General features: G+C 36.5%; 1 protein-coding gene and 1 long non-coding RNA gene across 5 annotated transcripts in view; both read left to right on the forward strand.

Moving 5' to 3' along the window:
• Nucleotides 1–3,187, forward strand: part of LOC140324192 (uncharacterized) — an 83,081-nt gene extending 79,894 nt beyond the window's left edge. For all 4 annotated transcript variants that reach the window (XR_011919508.1, XR_011919506.1, XR_011919509.1 and 1 more), the window contains one exon: nt 2,481–3,187. This is a non-coding gene — a long non-coding RNA (uncharacterized lncRNA). The remainder of the gene's footprint in view (nt 1–2,480) is intronic.
• Nucleotides 3,188–15,678: 12,491 nt separating this feature from the next.
• The window catches only part of TSGA13 (testis specific 13), a 12,456-nt gene continuing 5,861 nt past the window's right edge, over nt 15,679–22,273 (forward strand). Inside the window, exons 1-5 of the mRNA XM_072398758.1 lie at nt 15,679–15,918; nt 17,983–18,167; nt 18,953–19,044; nt 19,571–19,668; nt 21,654–21,863. Coding sequence (XP_072254859.1) covers nt 18,085–18,167; nt 18,953–19,044; nt 19,571–19,668; nt 21,654–21,863 — 483 coding nt within the window. The 5' untranslated portion in view covers nt 15,679–15,918; nt 17,983–18,084. The remainder of the gene's footprint in view (nt 15,919–17,982; nt 18,168–18,952; nt 19,045–19,570; nt 19,669–21,653; nt 21,864–22,273) is intronic.

Consider the following 22,273-nt stretch of genomic DNA (forward strand, 5'->3'; position numbering starts at 1 on the left):
TTAAAGTTTTCCAAGACTGGAGAAGATAGACTATCATGGGAGAAATCTGGGTGATCCAGTAAACCTGGAATAGATCTGGTCCAGGATTAATAACTTTGCCAAACATATAGCAACTTATTTTAGGAAATCCATTCCAGGTTTGTTGGATCTCCTGGGATTCTACCATGAAAGTCTATCTTCTCCAGTCTTGGGGATACTTTAATAAATCAGGACAGTGTATCATCAGCAATGTCAAGATCTCCAGGGTAATCTTCAAAGACCCAGTACGTTTCCCCGATTGCCATTTAGAGTCTTTCTTTATAACCAAGTCCAATATAACCTGAAAGTATGTAAGAGAAAGCAAATGTTCAGCACATATTCCTCATGCTCTATGTAGCATTTGACATTCCTATACATTTCTCTAACACGGCAGGTGATCTCAGGAATGCCATCGGCTTTTATGACAGAACAAAGCTTCTATCTGTGAAATGCTTCAAGCCCACAAAACCGCATATAAAGATGATTCATACCCCACACACTCCTCCACAGAAGTCTGCATTAATTTGGTCTTTGAGTAGCTGCAGCTAAATTCAGCTTGTTCTCATCATTTATAGTTATTGGTATTTTTTTCTCAGTTAACATTTTTAAACAAAAATCCAACTGGTGTTTGGTAAGTTTTAGGACCTCTAGCAGTGAGACTAGAGACTATGTATGCAGCTCTTTAACTGCCACGGTGAATATTCAGTAATTCTGCAACATGTGCTATGTAATTATATAAAACATCTAGACAGGTAAATATGACTCCCTCAAAATGACAATGTCAGGTAAGAGGACTTGAAATGTTATTACTGCAGCTCAGAGAGAATAAAACTATTTGAGGATTTAGCACACTCTCATCTGTTTAAATTGCAGATCTGATCATTTGGAGTCTTAGCTGAGCTAAATGTAATATTAAATAAAAAAATAGATACCCCTAAGCCTTTTATTTGAAAAATACATTTGGTAATGCAAACGTATCACCAATTAGAACATCGGGGTCACCAGTTTTTTGAAGAGGCAACCATCCCCTAACTTTTGGCAGCACTTCTGTTGCCCTGGAACTGGTATGTAGTGCTGGAGTCAGAGCATGATTTCTTTTATCATTTATTTTGTTCAAGAACCCCTTTAGTATCTGTGTTCTTTTTTTAATCTTTGCAGTATTCTGCAAGCCATTATTGGATATAAAAATGCTAACCCTTTAGTAATGTAACTTTTCAGGGCAGTTGATGTATGTGCTGGTTGTTTTGATAAAATGAGAACTATATCATGTTGTTATGATGAGTATCCTATTCAGAGCGATGAATGATGAGCACTTGATGTTTCTTGCAGGACTTTGAAGGGTTATTATAGTTTAGTATTTGTTGATAAGGAATCTGTTACTATTTGTGGCTGCTGGGTGACCCTGAGAAGATCACATGTTTTGGTGGCATGATAGTAAGAACAGTTCAGTTTATTATCCTTAGTAGCTGTGTGAGCAATCCCTATACATACGCGGATAGAGGCTTACCCCATAATCACCTTGGATGCTGGATGAGTAAGCTGCCTTGTGGTAGATGTGTTGAGCTAAGAACAGGTGTAAGTCATTAAAACCTTCCGTTTTGCTGGGCTCAATCACTAGCACTTATTGTCGTGGTCAAAGCTATAACCGGTTCAAAGACTCACAGCTGTCACCCATGCAGCCATGTGTCATCACTTAGCAAGTCATCACAGAGCACTGCATGGTCAAGAACACTGAAACCAATAACTGCTACTGACAATTCTCTGCAGAGGCACAACAGTCCCCAAATTAATAGCACATGGCTGTCTTACCATCTTACCAAGTACCATGTGGCATATTACACTTGTATGTAAAGAAGAAGGAATTAGTGGAGGGGGCCACAGCTGCAATCATGACCCTACTTATGGAGTTCTCCTGACACTGAACCATTTGAATATCCCATAAATGTGTGATTTATAATGCTATTGTGCACCTAGGCTCTTGCAATAGAGCATCTGATACCTGGGTTGGTGGGGCAAGGCCCTTCCTGTAGTTATACTATATTCCTTTAGACTGGGAAGGAGGAGGAACAATGTTAGTAGACAGTAGGGGCTACTGAGCTACGTTTCTCAGTACTGCATTTAAACTACTGCACAGAAAGAATTCTGTTTATAGTAAAGAGTCAGGACGTCTTCCAAGCATACCATTTTTACTTCAATGTAACAAAGGTGCCTATTGTAATACAAATTCTATTATTTCCCCCGTATATTAGCATACATGGAACTAAAACATACCATGCAACTAATATAATGTTCTTATAAGTTCCTACAAATCATGCTTATTGCTGAAATTAAACATACCAAAAAAAATGCAACTCAATTATTTCTTTTTTTGTAGCTTGCACAAATGATAGATATTTTACTTAAATATTTTATTTTTTTCTATTATATGCTTTTATTTGACTTTATTTTTTTTGTTTTTTTAGCTTTCCATTTGGAGTTTGAAAACAAGCTGCGCCTGGCAGTCATATAGCACCCTCAAGTGGCTTTTTCATGTTATAGCATTCTGAATTGACCATTGGATAAAATTATATGAATGCATAAGAGAAAATGAAATATTGCATCTGCTTTTTTTAAACCTAAAACGTTTTTGACTTTTAAAAAGGTCCTTAAAAGATCCGAAATGTTTTAGCATTGCACTTTCAATAACTAATGAAATATTTACACTTAACTTTTTTATTATTGAATTTTATTAGTGTAATGATCTTGGATAGAAGTAAACCTTCGCAAGCTGGTGGAAGATAAAGGTAATTTTAACAATTATTTAACAAATATTTGTTCTTCATAAACATAGTATGATAGATATGCACATGTTGGGAGGATATACTGTGTCAAAAAGAAAATACAGGCATTATACCCGTAAATCTTTCCCGATAGTTAATCCGGTACACTATCTGATAAGTTTCTGACTTTGTATTTAGCATCAAACCAATGTACAAGCATTTCATTAAGGGGTTAATCCATCATACATTGTTGAGAATAGACTATGCAAACACTGACTGAATGGAACAAGTAAGTAAATGGAATAGGCTGTTTCCCTTGGGTTCTGAATAAGTGTGACCTCACAGGGAAGGGCTGTCTACCCCAGTGCGTGACGGAAATGAAAAACAAACCAGAATCAACAAAATGAAAACTGTTATGAAATTCACATAAGCCACATGTAGATGCTCTAATGAGGAAAGTTCTGATATCGACATATTTTTCATGTGATCACAGAATACTACATTAAATTAGCAGTACTTGTGTATAACATATTTATTGGAACAGATTTATTTTCTGATTTTTGCTATCAGAAGTCTGCACAGAAATAGTTTAATTTCAGTGACTTGGACAGAAGACTTTAATATTAGTTTTGTATTCCAGAGTTCAGTCCCTTTTTAAATTACACAATAGAGGATATATAGCTGTATAGGTATCTTCGGGTTGCATGAGGCTCGTCCTCATCTCTGGCAGACAACTAACTGGTTTAATGCAAGCATCCCTAGCTATATAACTGGGGGTCACTTTTATTAGACCAGAGGAAACATTTTGGATCCCTTCAGTTGGGTATGACCTTTTATTAAAATCTGAGACCCTCTCCTGAAATACCAGCCTCGGAGCTAAACAAATTAGGAGGCTATATAATGAACTGACCTTTACCAGACCCAGTACACAATATAGCTTACGTAGGTAGTTCTGCATTTAAAGAAAGCAGCACAGAATAGCTTTGGGTGATTCATTTATTATGTGCCTATTCTTAGGATCAGGTACGCTATTAGTAATAAAAAAAATCCACTTAAAACATGAAGCTTATGTCATGAAAACACTTACCTGCGGACCGCACTGTTTCAGTGCTGTTGAGGAACCCTTAAGGCCCTCTTGTGTTTTTCTTGTAGCATTTGTCATCATACTTTTTATAATAGCATGACATTTGATCATGTGTATTTTCTGTCCTCTGTGCTGAGTCACACAGACACAGCAGGGCTGTTTACCGTGAGCAATCTTCTGACTGGAACGTGACATCCCTGCTGGATATATTCATCACAGAAAGTCTTAACCTTTTTTTAGCCAGGTACTTTTAATACAGATCTGTATCCACATGAACCTTTCATGATTTTAGGTTGTAACATATAACAGTTTGATCTTCTTTATCCCTTAGTTTATTTTACTTTGCTGAAGATTGAATATTTGTATTTTAATGCTTCTTGTACTCTGTGTATGCATATGATGGTTTTAGAACCATTTTGGTATTATTGACAGATTTAAGAAGGCATCTACATCATCCCAAAAGCTTGCATTTTTAATATCTTAGATAATAAAGGATATCACTTAAACATAATTTCCTGCATTATTGGATGACTAACACAAAACTTTATTAGTGCTGTGTTTTCTTGGGTAAGGGCATCTTCTCTTCCACATGGTCAGTGGCTGTATAATGTACTGGACCCTGACAGCTTACATTTATTTAAACATCTCTCTAGATCCAATATTGAAAAATCTTACAACAACAAATGTTACAAATCACTACGTAGCTGTTTGTTAAATTGCTGGACTGTTTTTATTGCAGGCATTATTGGAGCAGGTAGATCGATGCAGCTTATACAAAGGTAAGCAGCGGGTACACATACTCAGACAGCAAGCTAACATGTCACGTTCTCAGGAGGCTGGTTTCACGTGGTGGTTTAGATTTAACTTTGCAATGTCTAGCACCATATGAAATCAGTGTCCTTGGAAGGAGTAATTCTGCATCGGAAACGTTGATGTCTCTGCAAAATGCAACAATCCTTATCGGTTATTGAAGTGGCTATTTGTGAATGGGGGTTTCTGCTGTGAGTTTTAACTGAACTGGTACTCTTTAATCACTTTCATTGTCACTTAGTAGATGTCAGTAAAGATAACATGTGTCATGTTGCGCACATGGTGGTTATAGTCTTAATAAAATGTATTACTTATTCATAAGAACCATGTTATTTTTTCCAATTCAAGCAATCAGGAAAGCATAAATGTACCTGTGACAATAACTGCAGTGAAACATACCTTTATGAGCAGCAGGTACCCATGGAAATACATGATTTTGTGAGTTTCCTTATGTAATCATAGTGTGACCTTATTTTATTTTAGGATTCATGATTTATTCTTGGGATTATTTTTATGTTCTGTTTAGCCAGCATATTTCTTTGTGTCTGACCATCCAGTCATCCATTTCTGTAATGTATGTATTGAGCTTATTAGATATTTCTGTCTTTAAGTGATTCCGTTGACGTTTTCAGAGGGAAAGGCCATACACATAAAAAGATGATTTCTCCTGAAGCTGCAATAAGATGAACCCCTTTTAAAAGATGACCGATTTCTTCTGGTGTTCAGAGTCTTCTGCTTTTTCTAGCACCATTTGAAATCGGTTATATTGACCGGGGAAAACGCAACCTCCAATACCTGATTTAAGTAGCATGCGTTACATACAATGTATTTGTATATTACACTGTAACAATGTACCTGAAAATAAATAAAGCTGATGATTAATTTGCTTGTATTGTACCTACCTTATTTACCCCTCTGCCATAAACATGCCAATGAAATGTTTCAATAAAATCTTATTTTAGACCTGGTGACATCATTACTGGGTCTCAGTGATTGCTCTTCCTTGCAAAGCAGGCAGATCATTGCTGGTGTACATAGCTTACTCAAAGCTTCACAGCACCCTGCAGTGTTGCCTTATGCGAGGTGTTATGCAAATAGCCAAATGCCTTGATGGGTAGAAAGCAGCAACCAAAATTCAGTGTATTAAAAGGGTGGGCCAGGGACACTCTGGCAGGGTAGAAAAAGATTTAGATAATGCTGGACATGCTCCAGCCTAAAAATGGCCAAGCTTCATGTGAGTTTCTGCAGCTTCTAATGCACTGTGTGAGAAGCTCATAGTGTGCACTAAAATCCGAGTATGTGATTTCAGCATAGGAGACGAGCCTAGATAAGGCCAAGGGAAAGACTGGCAACTTTTAGACACATTTAGAGCAACCATGATTAAAGATATCCATATTATATAATGTACTATATTTCTGGATATAAGAGGAGGTTTATATGATTTCAGAAGCAAAAAAAAAATTCAATTCAATATTCAAGCAAGAGAGCTGTATATATCAACTGTAAACCTGTGATCAAGCTGTGCAGTTAAAGTAAAAATGATTTGTAGGTACAGCAAGTAATAAAACCCTTCCATTGAGGGTGAGTCATTGAGGTCACCCATCACATGGATACCGGCCAGGACACTGCAAGGAGTTTCCATGTTTATTTAAGTTTCTTCCAAACACTCCGGCTTCCCCTACACCACCACAAACATGCAGTTAGGTTTCTTGGCTCCCCCCAGATATTGCTCTTGATACATGTGGAAAAAAAAGCAGCACAACCATTTGCAGAGCAAGCTGATGGGTATGTGAGTATAGTAATAAGAAAACTAATTTAAAAAAATATTTTTAGGAAAAAACAATAAAAATATTGTGCAACTGGATTGACATTCATGAAAAAAAAATGTAAATCTTCATGATATGAAGTATCTTCTGGCAATCTTTAGGTTTGGTTTTCATTAGAGATTAGACTCAGTCTTCTGTATAGACTTTTATCGTGTTTACAGTTTTTAAAAGAATGGACCCCCTATGGACAGTAAAGTAAAAAAGAAATAACCCAGACAATTAGGAGCTGGCATATTATTCAATCTGCCAGTACACACCTCTTGGGCACATTTAGAACTGGATTTTTATCGCCATGGTTTATAGGTAGAATTAATTTACTGAGTTTCATGCTGAGGCAGATTTATAGAGACTGGAGCAAAAGTGCAGCAACTGTCCACCTAAGTCATCCATCTTTAATGTTTTAAATGAATCTGAATAGAGAAAAAGCTACTTTTTTCCAGTTTGCATTATGACAGTTTTCATAAATCAGGTTTGTTCTATTCTGAGGTCTACTCTCCATTATACCATATCCACTTAAAGGAAAACTTAATGTCATATATTTCACGTATCAAAATACCTGTTTTCATGCAGAAAAACTGCCACAGAGGACATTTAGGGAGTTTTCTCTATAGTTTTTCCTTGAATTATTAAACTGAACATGATAATGTGACTATCGCAGGTAGAGGCCTTTTTTTGTGTTTCTTTACACTGAATGACAAATTACACTTAAAAAAATAAAACATAACACATCGCAGTTATAATTTATTACATGCAGGTTGTTAATAAATAAGCCTGGAAGAAAGCTCTTTCTAATGTTTGGCACACATTATAAGCACAATATATTAAAATACACTAATAATTAGCAAAAATCTATTTGAAATGTAATCATAATGCCACCACCCGCTAGCTCTGTACTGCTCCCCTGCTGGCTCAATCAATAAAAAGAACACCCTTTTCCTGATCAATGGTATATCGACCATTAGGAAAGGCATAATGTTAAACAAATTTTGTTTGGTTCAATGGGTCTGATTTACTAAAGCTGGAGTGGATACACGTTCAGTGAAAGCTGGATGATCCAGCAAACCTGGAATAGATTTGGTCCAGGATTGAAAACATTTGCTAACAAACAGCAAATTACTTTTATGAAATCCATTCCAGGTTTGCTTGATCACCCAGGTTCACTGATGAAAGTGTATCCTCTCCAGTCTTTAATACATCAAGTCCAATGTATTTATCACATTGAATGTCAAATGTATTAAGAACTGCATTATGATTGCATGACTATAAATGTTAATTAGTCACAACACTGGAGCCTGTTTAGTATGGTAGCCTGCTAAATTTACTTTGTGGCAAAATGTTTTATTGTCTGTGTTTCAGGTTCACTAAGACAGAAAGTAGGGGAAGCTTCATATTGTGGGTTGTCATCGGAGCAATTGGTGGGAAAAATATCTATTGAGTCCACCTTTTTAAGAGACAACTCTCAGTGATGAAGACTTCTTAGAAAGTGCAGTCCGCAACAACATCAGCTAATAAAGGAAAGAGATTTAACTTTTTTTCTGCTCTATGCAAAACTTAAAAAAAAGTATGGGCTGGACATACACAAGTTAAAATTATTTCAAATTGGTATTTATTACTTAAACTAATATTGTTTTCTGCAGCATTTTTACATACATCCTGCTTATTAACACAAGCTTAATGTATGCTACATTCAAAGCATTCCCACTGGTAATATGGTCACAGCTGTCAGTATGAACCTTAAATCATCTTAGAGTCTGGTGTGATAGCAGGTCATGGGTGCTGCACCATGTATACTGCTGATGTACAGTAACTAGAGGCTAAGATTGCATCAATCTTTGTGGAATGGAAAGTTTCCACGATAAGGACCTTTTGTTTTCATAATCCTGTAATTCATAAATGAAAAATGACAACCACATGCCTTGTACTAACTAAAACTTGTGAATTGAGTCTAATGTGTGATAGCCTTCCTTGGATGGCATGGTAGCTGGAATAAGACTGGAATGGGCTGCTGGACAAAAAAGTCTATATAAAGCAGATTAAAGGGCTTTGGTTTTCATTAGACTATAATGTTGGTGGGTACTGAAACATTCACTGCTGTCCCCATTCATTCTTTATGGGGCTTCCATACGCAGATACTAGATATTGCATCTCCCACAAGGCAGTGGTTGGTTCATTGAAATGAAGGAGAAACCGCACTGCAGCCTCACCACCAATCTGAATACAACTTTATACTATCTTGGGGTTACTTTTAAATATTGTAAATCCCTGTACAGCTTTTCTATGCCTGTTTAGTTGTTTATAAAGGCCACATTATGTGGTACTGGAGAAAAGAAAACAAGAAAAGCTGGGGTTTTAAGGCAAATAAGTTGATTTTATTCTGAGTAAGTTACATACATTGATACATGTCAATGACACATAAAAAAGAGGGTTTTTTTAGTCAATTGCAGTCCTAATCCCTCAGCTGTGAGGGTGGAGTGTTTTAGGACTGACTTTCTAAACAATGGTGATCTCTAGTTGTGAACAATTTACATTCATTAGAGAAATAGTAGTATGGCGTCCCGACACATTTCCCCTCCAATGGCTTCTTCAGGGGACTTCTGTATTCTAGAAGTCCCCTGAAGAAGCCATTGGAGGCGAAACACAACTAGGGATCACCATTGTTTAGAAGGTCAGTCCTAAAACACTCCACCCTCACAGCTGAGGGAATAGGAATTTATGCGATGGACTTAAAAAAAAAGAAAAACTTTTTTATGTGTCATTGACATGTAAAAATGTATGTTATATGAATGTAAACATAACTTACTCAGAATACAATCAACTTATTTGCCTTAAAGCCCCAGCTTTTCTTGTTTTCTTTTTTCCAGTAATGTATAGGGGTTGGCATAAAACTATATATTCTTTGAAAACACTTAAGGATTAGTAGTCTCCAACCCAGCCTCCCCTTTTACATTATGTGGTAGACAAGAGGTAGAATATGAGAAAAAAGCCAACATAAATTCTTCCCAAATGCATTCATTTTATTGGAGATGTTTGGGGGATTTATAGGCATTTTATCACTGTCCAAACAATGCAGGCTGTATTTTCCTATTAATGCATAATGGAGACATGGAAGGTTTCATTGCCTGTCTCTACATCCGATACCTTGACTGCAGAACTGTGTTTTACTGCTTTGAACTAAATATCCTTAGTTTTTACATTTTTACTTCTATGTAAGTTTTTTACTTTCGATACTATGTACTTTGTCAAGTTACTCAAAAAGCAATAAAGCCTAAGACAGCCCTACTTCCAGAAAGGACATTGGTGACGTCTTTAAGCAAAACTTACAATTAAGTATGTAATGAAGAGATATATAACTTCAAAGTGTTAATGAGTACTGAATATGGATGAGAAGTATGAGCAAGAATCTGACACCTGGCCATGTTATGAAGATATATATTCTCTTCTGGACATTCAGCGGTGAATAAATTAACACACTAATAAAACACTTTTCTCAAGAAGATACACCTACACATTCACTGGATTAAACAACTTTTACCAACAATAACTGATATGTGTTCTTTACTGGAAAATGATGCTTATTGTTTATATTATATAATCTGGCAGTTATAATACTCGGTGCTTCGTCTACATTATAAAATGATGGATCTGTACCCTAAAAAAGAGTTATGAAGAAATCAAAGATTAATACACTAATTTAGATTCTAGACAGTTTGTAGGATAACACATTAAACACATATTAGAATTTATTGTCTAATAATTAATTAGATTTATATATAAAGATGAAAAATCCAAGGACAAAATGTCTTTGCTATTTACAGAAATTTACCACTTGTTTGGCCTTAAATTTACCCCACAAATATCCTTACCTTAAATTATTGCTTGGCCACATTTCTTGCATTATAATTGTAATATGTTTATTTAAATGTATGTGCATGGAATTAGAAAAGATTCATGCTTCTACTAATAAAGCTTGAAGTTTCACCACTTCAGCATTTACACGTATGCGACATACAACCAATATATGGAATTGTATAGCCTACAGCTCCATTTTTATTTCAAAATGAAAATGTGAATGTAATATTCACAAATATCCTAACATCTGTGCATCAAGATGCAGTACCAACAGTTTACACTGTACGTACATGAAAGCAGAGAAAACCTGAAATACTTAAGCTGCAAGAATAGTTTTAATTTAAACTAAATTGAAATGTTTCTAGTTACCATAACGTACATACACCAAATAAAAGAAATGACAAATCATGAATTTCTGCACTTACTTTTTGATGCTCATTTATGAAAGATACAAAACTAAAGCTATCATACAGTGCTGGCCGGTCATATGTTGCCCCCCGCTCACCATTCCTGTACCAAAGAGCAGGCACTACACCACACAATGTGTTCTGATATAGGGGGCCACTGTCTTTGTACCCCAAAATATCTGCAATGGATACTTCCAGGGAAATGTAATTCATGTGACAGATAACCAGGGGGATCATGTTCTTACTACTACATCTTCAGGTCCCTACAGCTCCCCATTCCTGATAAATTAGGGTTCACAGAAGGTAAGTGGCCAGCTATGTGTTACAGGGTAACACCGCATGACAGGCGCCGCAGCAATAACATTTTAGGAGAAGTTAGCCACAAGAGTGTTCAATGTATCATACATTTTATTATACCTACAGCTTCCCTTTCAGGAGAAATTGGGGTTCAAAGAACATGAGTAGACATTTATATGTGAATGGGCACCATGGTATGGTAGGAGTGATAAAATTTTAGGGGGGTAGCCACAAGAGTCCCCCATTTATCCTATGTTTTAATTTCTCTACTGCTAAAGAGAAATTGGTTTTTACAAAAGGCAAGTGGCCAGCTATATGTGACAGGGTAGAACAGTATGACAGGTCTAGTTTTTTGTATGTTGTGATGGTGCGATAGTGCTGTAAGTTTAGGAGGTTACAGTTACATTTTCCTTTTCTTACATAGAAATTGGGGTTCATAGAGAGAAAGGGGATAGTTATGTCTGACAGAGTAGCATGATACAATGGGGATACCATTTTATTTGGGGGGGGGAAAATGGGTTTAATACTGGCTCCCACATTTCCAGTTGCCAACATGCCTCTGTTCCAGAGAAATTGGGGTTCACAGAAGGTAAGTGGCCAGCTATGTAACAGGCACCCTGGCAGCCGCTCAGTCCCTCCCACCGCAGCGTCTGCAGAGTTGGCTCCAGGCGGCAGTGAACAGTACTGAGCATCTCCCCCTAGGCAGGGTTCTATGGCATGCGGAAGGGGTAACCGCAACCTCACCCACAGTCTGAACGCAGCTTTAAAGTTTTGTGAGCGAGCAAGTATATATTTGGGGCTCCACAGCACAGAGCAAACTGACAGTACCCTGATGTTCATTGCCATTAAAGTGGGACCTAGGGGTCCCTAACATGCAAACTCAATTCGGGGTCCCTGTCTTGAAATTGCCCCCCTTAATGTGAAAATATCCCTGATTTTTATTAGGATTTTATGCTTGTGACCCTGTATCTGGTAACATTATGTTTAGGGGGATTCAATTGGTTTAGTAACAGCTGTCAGGGTCCCCTTTGTACCCTGAAAATCACGTTTTTATGACACTGGGTGTAGAAGATATGAAGGTTTACATGGTGATAATGACAGCTGCATGGACACAGACACAGCTCTCATGCTGCTGCTGCTGGGATTACCTCTCAGTACAAGGTGTGCACAGAGCAGTCACAGCTGATTGTCAGGTCTATAGTACACACCCACTCTCAGGGAGCTCACACTGAGCATGCTCAGGAAGCTTCCTCTCCTGACAGCACGATCTCATAGAGAAACATAGAAGATGCATAAATCTGACAGCTCCATGGGCCGAATGTGCTTATGTTGGGCACCCTTGCATTAAGCCATTGACTTGTAAACATACATTTATAAAATGTATTTATTGAAAAATATATATTTAGAGATATATTTATTTAGTACTTACAACTTTTGACATGCTTTACAGAGCCCATATTCAAGTAACTAACTGTCATGCAGAGAAGCCAGCAATGTAATGTCCCCATCACAGCAATATATAATTACCTTAGTCTATAGTCTAATTTTGGGGGGAAATACATTAACCTACCAGTATGTTTTGGGATGTGAAGGAAAACCGGAGTGCTCAGAGAAAGCTCACGCAATCCAGGGTAGATTATACAAACTCCATGCATAGTGTCCTGGCTAGGGTTCAAACCTGGGGCCCTGGTGCTGTAAGGCCAGAGGAGCAGTGACAGAATTACCATGCAGTAACTGTATTTTTTTAACACCCATTACAGCTATAGCCAAATGGAATGTAAAAAATAAACATATGTTTGCAAGCTCATTTAAGTTGATTGGGAATAAAATGCTTATTTTATTTTTTCCCTAAAGCAACTCACTTAAACTGAACTCCATTCACTAAACTAAAAGTTTCCCTGCAAAGAATACAGTAAATACTTGCCACCTATCCTGCAGATCGCTGAAATATTGAAAAGAAAAATTATCATGATGGCTCAAAAAATAGACATTTTTAGGATTTGTGGGGTTTTTTGGCTCCCCAGCTGCACTTGATCTATAAAACCCCTATATCACCCGTGTCCTTTATTGACAAAGGGGCCGGTAGGAAAAACTACAGAGACCAGAGGGGAACCAGGAACTTAGGGCTCCCAGAAGGAAGTGTTGGCTTATTTGTTAGTATTGTTGCAGTTTGTTCTTTTCCCTTACAGCAGTTTTCACAGGTGCAGAAAGTGAAAATGTTTACTATAATTATTTTAGGGAAAAATTTGGGAAATTTGTTTTTTTTAGTAACAACCTTGAGCAGTCTCTTAATTATAAAATAACTGCCAACATCCAGTGCAAACCTTCTTTATGTTACAAATTGTGTGTTGCTTGTATTAACTGGTGTCAAACTGATGTGCTAAGTATAATTCTTCATATTGTTTTGGGCTTCTGGGTACAGGTACAAATTTTGTGAAATGTGGTTTACAAAATAAGCCATTTAAGATGAAGATAAAAATATTAATTAGTGAAAAAGAAGCTTCCAATATCAAACCAGAAAATCTGTAAAAGAAATGCTTACTTACAGTATCTTATATTCCTGAATAGAGTCCCTTGGCTTCTTCCTCTTTCTTTTCTATGCTGGTGGGAAAGAAGTGTCAAGGAAGCAGAAAAGTTCTATGATGGAATAGACAGTGTACAATCAGGGGAGTTACTCATGGGGAAGAGTTCTGGCCCATAAAAAGCTATCAGCCAATCAAAGTAATCCCTACTGCCAGTTCTGATAACCATTAATCCCTACTGTTATTATAAAGAGTGGGAAGTGCGTCTATTGACCATCGGTTGTTGGAGGTGGGAACACTCCCAGCTTCCCCTGTAACTCTGCAGCCAGAACAGACACCACTGTTAGAGTAGAATCTCACTTTAACATTTCTCTACATCTATTGGGAAAAAATTGTTACTGTCAAACAAAAACAAACTTTCTTCTAGTTATCAAAAGTGTTGGTGATTGACTTGGTGATCTTCTTTGGTTCTCCTCATACCAATCAAAATTTGTAATTTAATTTCCTAATTGCAACTATTAAATCTTTAAATGTTGCTAAACATTTTTTTACATTTAAAGGTGTTTGCTATTCCCACTGTCATTAGTATGTTTGCTTTGCTGGGTGTGTGAAGGTTTCTCCATGCTGTTCTTTCTGTGCTTGCTCCAAATAATGTCCTAATATCCATGTTTATCCTTTCTGGGCCCCAGACTGACGAAGGTAAACACAGAGTTCATGTACAGGCCATAATCAAATAGTTTCTGTTACAATAACACTACAAGGACTGCTTTTATTAGGATATTTCTGGTCTAGTGCCCAGTGTAGAAGGGAGGATTGTAACAGTTTTTTTGTTCTGCAGAAAGATCTTAAAGCTACTTTTAGACAATAAAGATTTGGCTATAATCCAGAACCCAAAATATTGTTCTAATGAAGGATTCTCAGCCAAACATAAAAACTTATGCTATTGGAGAAGAGAGGTGAAGGGCTTACCAGACCCCATCTCTATTGGTGGAAAGTGCTGACTAGCAAAAAAATAAACTGCCATGGATCTTATCCCTCTAAAACTAAAAATGTATTGGTTTATGTCAGCCAAATGAAACAGCAAGCCATGGTGACTTATTCTAGTCCACATGTCTGCCTATATGGACAACTCTAATTTATTCTAACCATCAAAGACCAGTGATATCATGAGCATGAGTATTCCACGTTACATTTTTGAACAGTAAACTTACTCTTCCCACAAAACAAATATTGTTTTTTTTAAATTTTGTAACAAATCAGAAATATAAATTATGATCATTTCCTTACCATTGATTTCAGTAGACAACTTTTCTCTGGAAAATGATATGTATGTATTGCTCTTTATGAAGACAGTGCATTCTGAGGTCATACTTAAAAAAAAAATGCCACCAGTATTTTGTACCCAATGACCGCTCCGGTGGCTCTGGATTGCTGGTAATGGGCATTATTCTGCTGACAAGGCTCTGTATACCAAAATCTGTCTTTACACTTTACCATGGTAGAGCAAGAAGAGTCAAACCACCATGTAATGTCTGTGTACAAGTGTCAATTAGATCAAAAAGAACAATGCAATAGTAGTAATTCACATAAAGTTACATTGTTTGTGATAGCCCAAAAAGTTGTGAGACAAAATACTAGGACTAATATTATTAACCTCCTTTGGAAAATGATTGTTATTTGACTGCCTGTGTCTTCACTAATGTGAAAGAAACATGTAGATTAGAAAGCACAGTCATTTACTTATTCCAAGTCAGTACCTAAAGCTTTGACAATGGATAAGCAAGGTATCCAAGAAACTAAGGTTTGCATAAATTCTATCAGCAGTGGCACCCAATAGATTTATCAAGTACAAATATTAAAGATCACCAGTCACTAAGATGATAAATTGAACTTTCCTGTATTTAACTACTTTGTAAGTTGATATAATTGGATAATGTGGCCTTTTCTTACAGGTGAATTGAAATGCAAACACCATAACATAACAACAAAAACAATGTAACAATTCTTTTATTGGAAGAAGAAAGGAGAGTGTCAGAACATGCGCCTATAAAAAGTGCAGGGCAGTTTTTAGACACCTGTTCTCTGAGGTTGCCATGTGGAAGTATACAAGGGTTTCACGGACTCTATAGCTCTAATAAACCACAGCCTAGGTAAATCACCCACACAGGACAAAATGCTTTTGTTAAGTATGTATGACATTGTGCAAACACTGGCAAGGCACCAGCACATTTCTATCACTAGCAGCTCAAGAGCTTGCATTTTATAACGCCAGCTAGGTACTGTGAAGATATGAAATCTTTCATTTAATGTGCAGGAGTAAAAGAAAATACGGAGTTCATCAAAACTGTAAGTACAATTTTTTACTTATTAACGTTAACATTAGCAAATATGAAATTGCAAAAAATAATATACACAGTCCAAGGATGTAGTTATGCAGTTTTTTGCAAATTTCAGATAAAGTATCTTAAATATCTCTAAACTCTCACTCCAGCCCAGCTCTTAGTTGCTTGAAGAATGGTCTAATTCAAAAACAATTTCACCTCTAAGAGTTGGGGGGGTAATCAAATCAGTTGAATTTTTATGTAAGTCACAACAGGTACATTACTTTAATAAATGCAATTAGGACAGATGTTTGTCTCAACATATTATTAGGTAGCATGGTGTCAGTTACTGTATAAAATCCTCACTGTGAGTTAATCACAAACAAAGCAAAAAAATCTTTAAGGAACCTAGACATTTATTTAACTTCTGGAGCAAGCTGTGCTTTGATATGCAAAAAGAAAAACTGCAACGTTTGTCCTGGTCATTAAAAAGTTACAAGAGGCTGCAGAATGAACTCACCCCCCTAAGATCACCCAGCTCAGCTGTGTTTAGCAAAAGATATTTTCTGCAAGTAATGCAAACCACCCCTCCCCCCATCCAGCCTTGTCCTGCACACAGTAGGCAGTGAAGCCCCGTTTGTATCTAGGAGGCATCCATATGTTGGATGTCCTTAACCCGGGGACAACCTGTAATACCAGCGTACACCCATCACACTTTAAAATAAAGTACTTCCACATGCCACATGAAACTCCATAGTGCAATCAATGACAATATGGTATAACATTACAGCATATAATGATATGCAATACTATCAAGTTATACACAAAAACAAATTCTAAGATTAATACTTAGTAGTAGTATTTTAGTAACGATTATTAGACGAGGAATCCACGTGGACCTTACCTGGCCCCAGCTTTACTTCTTCAGTATTTACTGCTTTTGCTGCCACTTGTATTAGAAACTATGGACTCGTCGAGTAGTTCCTTAAACCCAATCCACATGAAGGTCTTTATGGGCAGTGTATTCCAGAAGCAGCTCAAACTGCCAGCTATTGCAAAGTCCCTATCACTGGACGATGGTGATCAGTTTCCAATGGGTAAAACAAACAGGCAGCTTTCGCTTGGCAAAGCTATCACTCTTGCCATTTAGCCCTCTCTTTGGCCTCCCCTACAACCAGTCCATGCTAACTTCAGCAAAACATTTCTGTAGTACATGAAAGCTGAATTATTTAAATGCATAATAACATACAACAGTATATTATTACAGATATATGTAAAAAGGCTTGTGCGACTTTCATTTATGTTAGTGAAGCTGCAAAATTCGTCTATGGCGGACCCTGGCTTACCCTGTGGAGCTAATCTTAACATATAACAAATTATATGAAATATTGGATGATATTTTAGTAATCTGCAAGTTGCCAAGAACCTATAGATTGTTCACATATTATAAAGATATTAAAGTACCATACAATTAACTGAACAAATGCAATCCAATAGTTCCCATTATATTGACTGACAAGACAATAAAGGAAAACATTTCTGTACTTAAAGTTTTTAATGGAGCCTCAAAAACATGTTTCACAGAATAGACACTGCTTTGTCAAGAGGCAAGGCAGGCAGATTATCATAAAAGCCTTCAATTATTATTTCAGGGCAACTTCATTATCATATAAAAACGTTAAAAACATTTTCTTTGGAGAAGCCGCACTATAGTTAGTTGAGTACTTGCTATCAGCCCCAAATGGAGCAGAAATGCAAGCATGTAGGATATGAGAGATTGTGGCCAGGCCTTAATTAGAAAGGTCCTGCATCTGCTAATGCTGCGAGTATGGCTATCGGCATTTCACTTCCAAAGTGCCACTTTCTGGTGCAATTTATTATCAATGTCACCTAAATGCACCTGAGCACTGTGCAATGCATGGCATTGTGTTGCTTTCAAGAAAAAGTCTTGCAATATTTAAATTTTACATATTAGAATCTATTAATGGGTCATGTATCACATTTCCTCTTTGCTCATTTTCGTTATACCTTTACAGTATTTCCATCAAGTTTCATTGAGCAGTAAAGCAAAGTTTCTTTTCATTTTTAGATTTTTCATTCAGACAATTTCTAATAAAAATCTGCTTATTGGTTGCCACCGCATATTGATACTGAAAGTGCACAGGAAAAAGACATTTAGCCAATTCAAGATATGGAAGATACAGGTCAAATTATACAAAATGAAGTGATGGAAAAGAAGACTGACCTGGAGCCACATATTTTACTTCTACAAGAGTAAGTTGTTTCAATCTATATATCAATGCTGCACCATGTTACTGTATTTATAGGGTACAATCAGAGTAGATTTACAAGGCAAATTAACCCATGTTTAGCCATGCAGGTCTAGCAGGTGCCATAAACATCTGTTGCCCACTTGTATAATCTACAGCCTCAGAAAGCCTTGTTAAAGTGGAATCCCCCAGAACTTTTTTCTAATTGGCGAATGGTTACAAACCACAGCCATCTGTTTCCCATTTGGGGAATGTACTTACTTTCTATTCTGCTGATTGCTGTCACCAACATACAAAGTGGTGGTGGAACATTATACAGTTACTATTGAAAAAGCAGTAGGAGGGAAATCTTTATTGTAGACATCTCTTCCAGTTAAAACAAGATGTCAAGGGAGCTTCTCCCCCAAGGCAGCGGTTTACAGGCAAGAGAATGCAATAGCGTTTTTCTATCAAATGCGCTATGAACATGTTATATACTCCTTACGACCCTACCAGCAGCATAGGGCACAGTAATTTTAAAAAAGGTGTTGCATGCTTGGATTCGGCCATTGATTATATATCCTAATTAGAACGTTAGAAGTAACTTGGTTAATCTTAGAAGGCTTTTTTCCAATTATGTCGAAAATAAAAAGCTAAATTGACTTTAAGGTAAAAACTGCGAGGCATAACTAGTAATTATAGAAATAGGTTTAATGGGCACGACAAATTTTTTCGAAAAAACTATAAAAAAAAATATTTTTTGGACTCATCCATATGTAATTTTCTATTTCTATATTATGATTTCTACAGGTTTCTCGGTCAACAGATTGCTGAACGCTTCCTTGATCCTTCCTATGAAATCCTAGTAAGCTCTGTGCAACCTCTGCACCTTGAGACAGAATGTAAGTATCCTCTAATGAAAATACAAACCAAGGAAACCAAATGTATATAAACTTTGTAGCTGTAACATGCAGATTAGAAAACCAGTAAATGTATGGTCATTCTACATGGGGAGTGCCTGTTTTCTAGACAAGGTAACAGCCTATACTTTGGGTACCACTCAACAGTGAGTAGTCCTAGAGCACTTACTGATCTATAAATGAAACATATTTCCTCTGTGTAGGTTTGTTTTTTTGGACCACTATGGTGCATTGGGCGACAAATATATGGAACGTTCATACTAATCCATGCATTTGCACCACAGCAGCAAATATGTGGTAATGGGCTCCAAATGTTAATTGGTGAGAATAGAACATTTTTACCAAAATCAGGGATTTATATCTATAAAGAAAACAACAAAGGGGAGAATAGAACTTGGTCAATATAATATTTTGAGGTAAAGGTAAATTCTAGGTAAGGCATTTGTGTTGTCACATTTTTCAAATATCAATGTATTTAAATCAAAAATGCTAAGTGCAGTTGTTTTAGGTTGTGGAGCAAAAGAGTACTGGAGGCTGCTTAGAGAACATTCCGAGGCACAATTGATGCAAGACATCGCTGACGTACCTGGAGCATTCCCGGTCAAGGTTTTTCATTTGCTTGATGATTCAAAATAACAAATGATTTGAACAACTTTTATGCTGAACAAAAAATCAGGTTATTGTGTGCCATGAGAAAATGTGGAAATTGGAAATGAAAACATATATATATATATATATACACATACATATATACATACATATATACATACATACATACACACACACATAAATAAATACATACAAACATGAGTTTTCAAGTATTTATAAAGCCAAGGTATGTGGCAGAGAAGAGGTCGAATAGGTAAAAACACCTCCAACTGCCCCAAAAATGCTAAAAAATACCCATTTATGTTAATTCAGGTGTTTATGGGCCTATATTAGTGTTTTACAAATGCTGCAGAATGTGTTTTCTTTACAGCCTATAAAGAAAATGATCTGGTGTGGTTTGGCCTTTTGGAATGAATGGGAATTGCAAACATGGGTGTTCAAACTTTGGGGAAACTTAAGCTACGTACACACTTCCAATTATTATCGTTGTTAAACGAACGACGAACGATCCTGCACGATATCTGCGAACGATGGTATAGCACCGATCCTGCACATACAGATAACGACACGATCGTTCGTAGATATTGTACACACAATAGATACGATCGTTTGAGAGATACAGGGAGTGACGTGCACAACAGGAAGTGAACGAACGTTCGTTCGTCACGCATGCTCAGACCATGGACGATCAACGAACGATCGTACACATGAACGATGGTCAACGATCGTCGTCCAATCCGATCCGCCGGTCCGGTCGTTCGTTTCCAACGACTTTCCTCGTTCGTCCGCGTCGTTGGTTACTTTTTTTACGAACGATTTTTGCCCAATCGATCGTCGTTCGTTCGTCGTTCATTTTGAACGATAAAAATTGGAAGTGTGTACGCAGCTTTAGACATTGCCTAATGTGTGTCTATCTTTTTGTTGCTGGTTGTTATTATAAATCTTGATCACCTAATAGACTTATTAACTGTTCTAAGCATGTGCCTGGGTACCTAACATTGCAATTCCACTATTGGGACTGATGATATTTATAGTATTTATATTTTATATTTATAGATTGAGGAAAACTCCGGATAACTTGATTTTTAGTTACTCCCCACATAGAATGTTAAGGGTGTCTATTAGTTCTATTAATTTATCTTAAACCTTGCAAATGTTACATTTAAAACTACATATGGCAGTAAATCCAGTCAGGTTATTTGTTGTATTTTTATAGCATCAACATTATGCAGTGCTTTACAAATTCTATAGTCATGTCACTAATTGTCCCTCAAGGGGGTCCACAATCTACAATAGAGACACCCTACCTTCTCTACCATATTTCATTAACAAGTATTAAAGACAAGAGAGAGAAAGTCAAACAACTTGAATGTTTTTGGGATGTGGAAGGAAACCTACAGGAACATGGGTAGAACATACAAACTTTATAGAGAGTGTCCTGACTGAGATTCAAATTTGGAACCCTATTGCTGCAGAGTCAGGAGTGCTGGCCACTTCAGCTACAACTTGACTTGAATGAGAAATACAATTTCTTCATTTATTTATGATTTTCCTGAAAGTAAGGCATCATCATCCTTTTATTTTTATTGCAAATTGGTATACTGTGATCTCTCACAGACCTGCTCCATATGATTTTAATATGATTTATGTGTAAAACTTACAATTTATAAACCCTAAAACTTATAACTTGAAATTCCACCTGAAATATTAAGGCCAGGTAAAAACCAGCAAGCAATTACACACTGCTTAAAGAAGAATAACTTAGTCTAAGATGTGTAATTCACTTATATTTTATTAGAACGTCATTAAAGAATAAATTCATCAGAAAGAGATAACTTCTGCACTTCCACATAATAATCTTTGTCTTCTTTAGCAAGTCCCCCAAAATGGGAAAAACAATAGCAGTAATTAGAAAAAAATTTATGGAACTTGATAGGTACATAGAAAGTTGTTTAACAAACACACAATTATCTGTTTTTTAGAGCTTATGTTTAAGTCATTTGCTACAGTCAAAACTCCTAGACCAAATCAAAGAATATAGAAGAAAACTCTGGCTGATGTCCAGATCCTCGGAGATTAATCAGGAAAAAGCAATACTTTTCCTTACCAACAATCCGCTTCCAGATGTGAATGAACAGCAGAACATACAGTTCCCCGTTAACTATAGGAGTAAAGACACTTACTTGACCAAGGTAAGTTACAAGCTCTTATTAATTATTGTGTCTTGTTACCTAGCAATGAGAGAGTTGCCACTTTTTTCTTTTGTTGCATCTTAGTGGTGCTGATCTTTTTCAGTCCCGTGTTGGCTGCATATTTTTGATCTTTATATGCACATTTACTCTTTATATAAGGGTGCATGTGATAATGCAGGATCACAAATAAGAGACAACTGTCGGCCCATAAAAGGAAGTACTTAAAGACTATTATGGCAGGGCCACCAAGTTTTCTTTAAATGCAAGCTGCAGAATAATTAATTAATAATTAATAATCAAAATAATTGAAAAACTTCTTCACTTATATTAAACAAAAATTTTAAAATTAGATTTTATTGTTTGTGTTTCAATCTACTTAACATAGTTACATAGTAGGTCAGTTTGAAAAA

Source organism: Pyxicephalus adspersus, chromosome 2 (genome assembly GCF_032062135.1).
Source record: "Pyxicephalus adspersus chromosome 2, UCB_Pads_2.0, whole genome shotgun sequence".
In the NCBI taxonomy this organism is placed as follows: domain Eukaryota; kingdom Metazoa; phylum Chordata; class Amphibia; order Anura; family Pyxicephalidae; genus Pyxicephalus; species Pyxicephalus adspersus.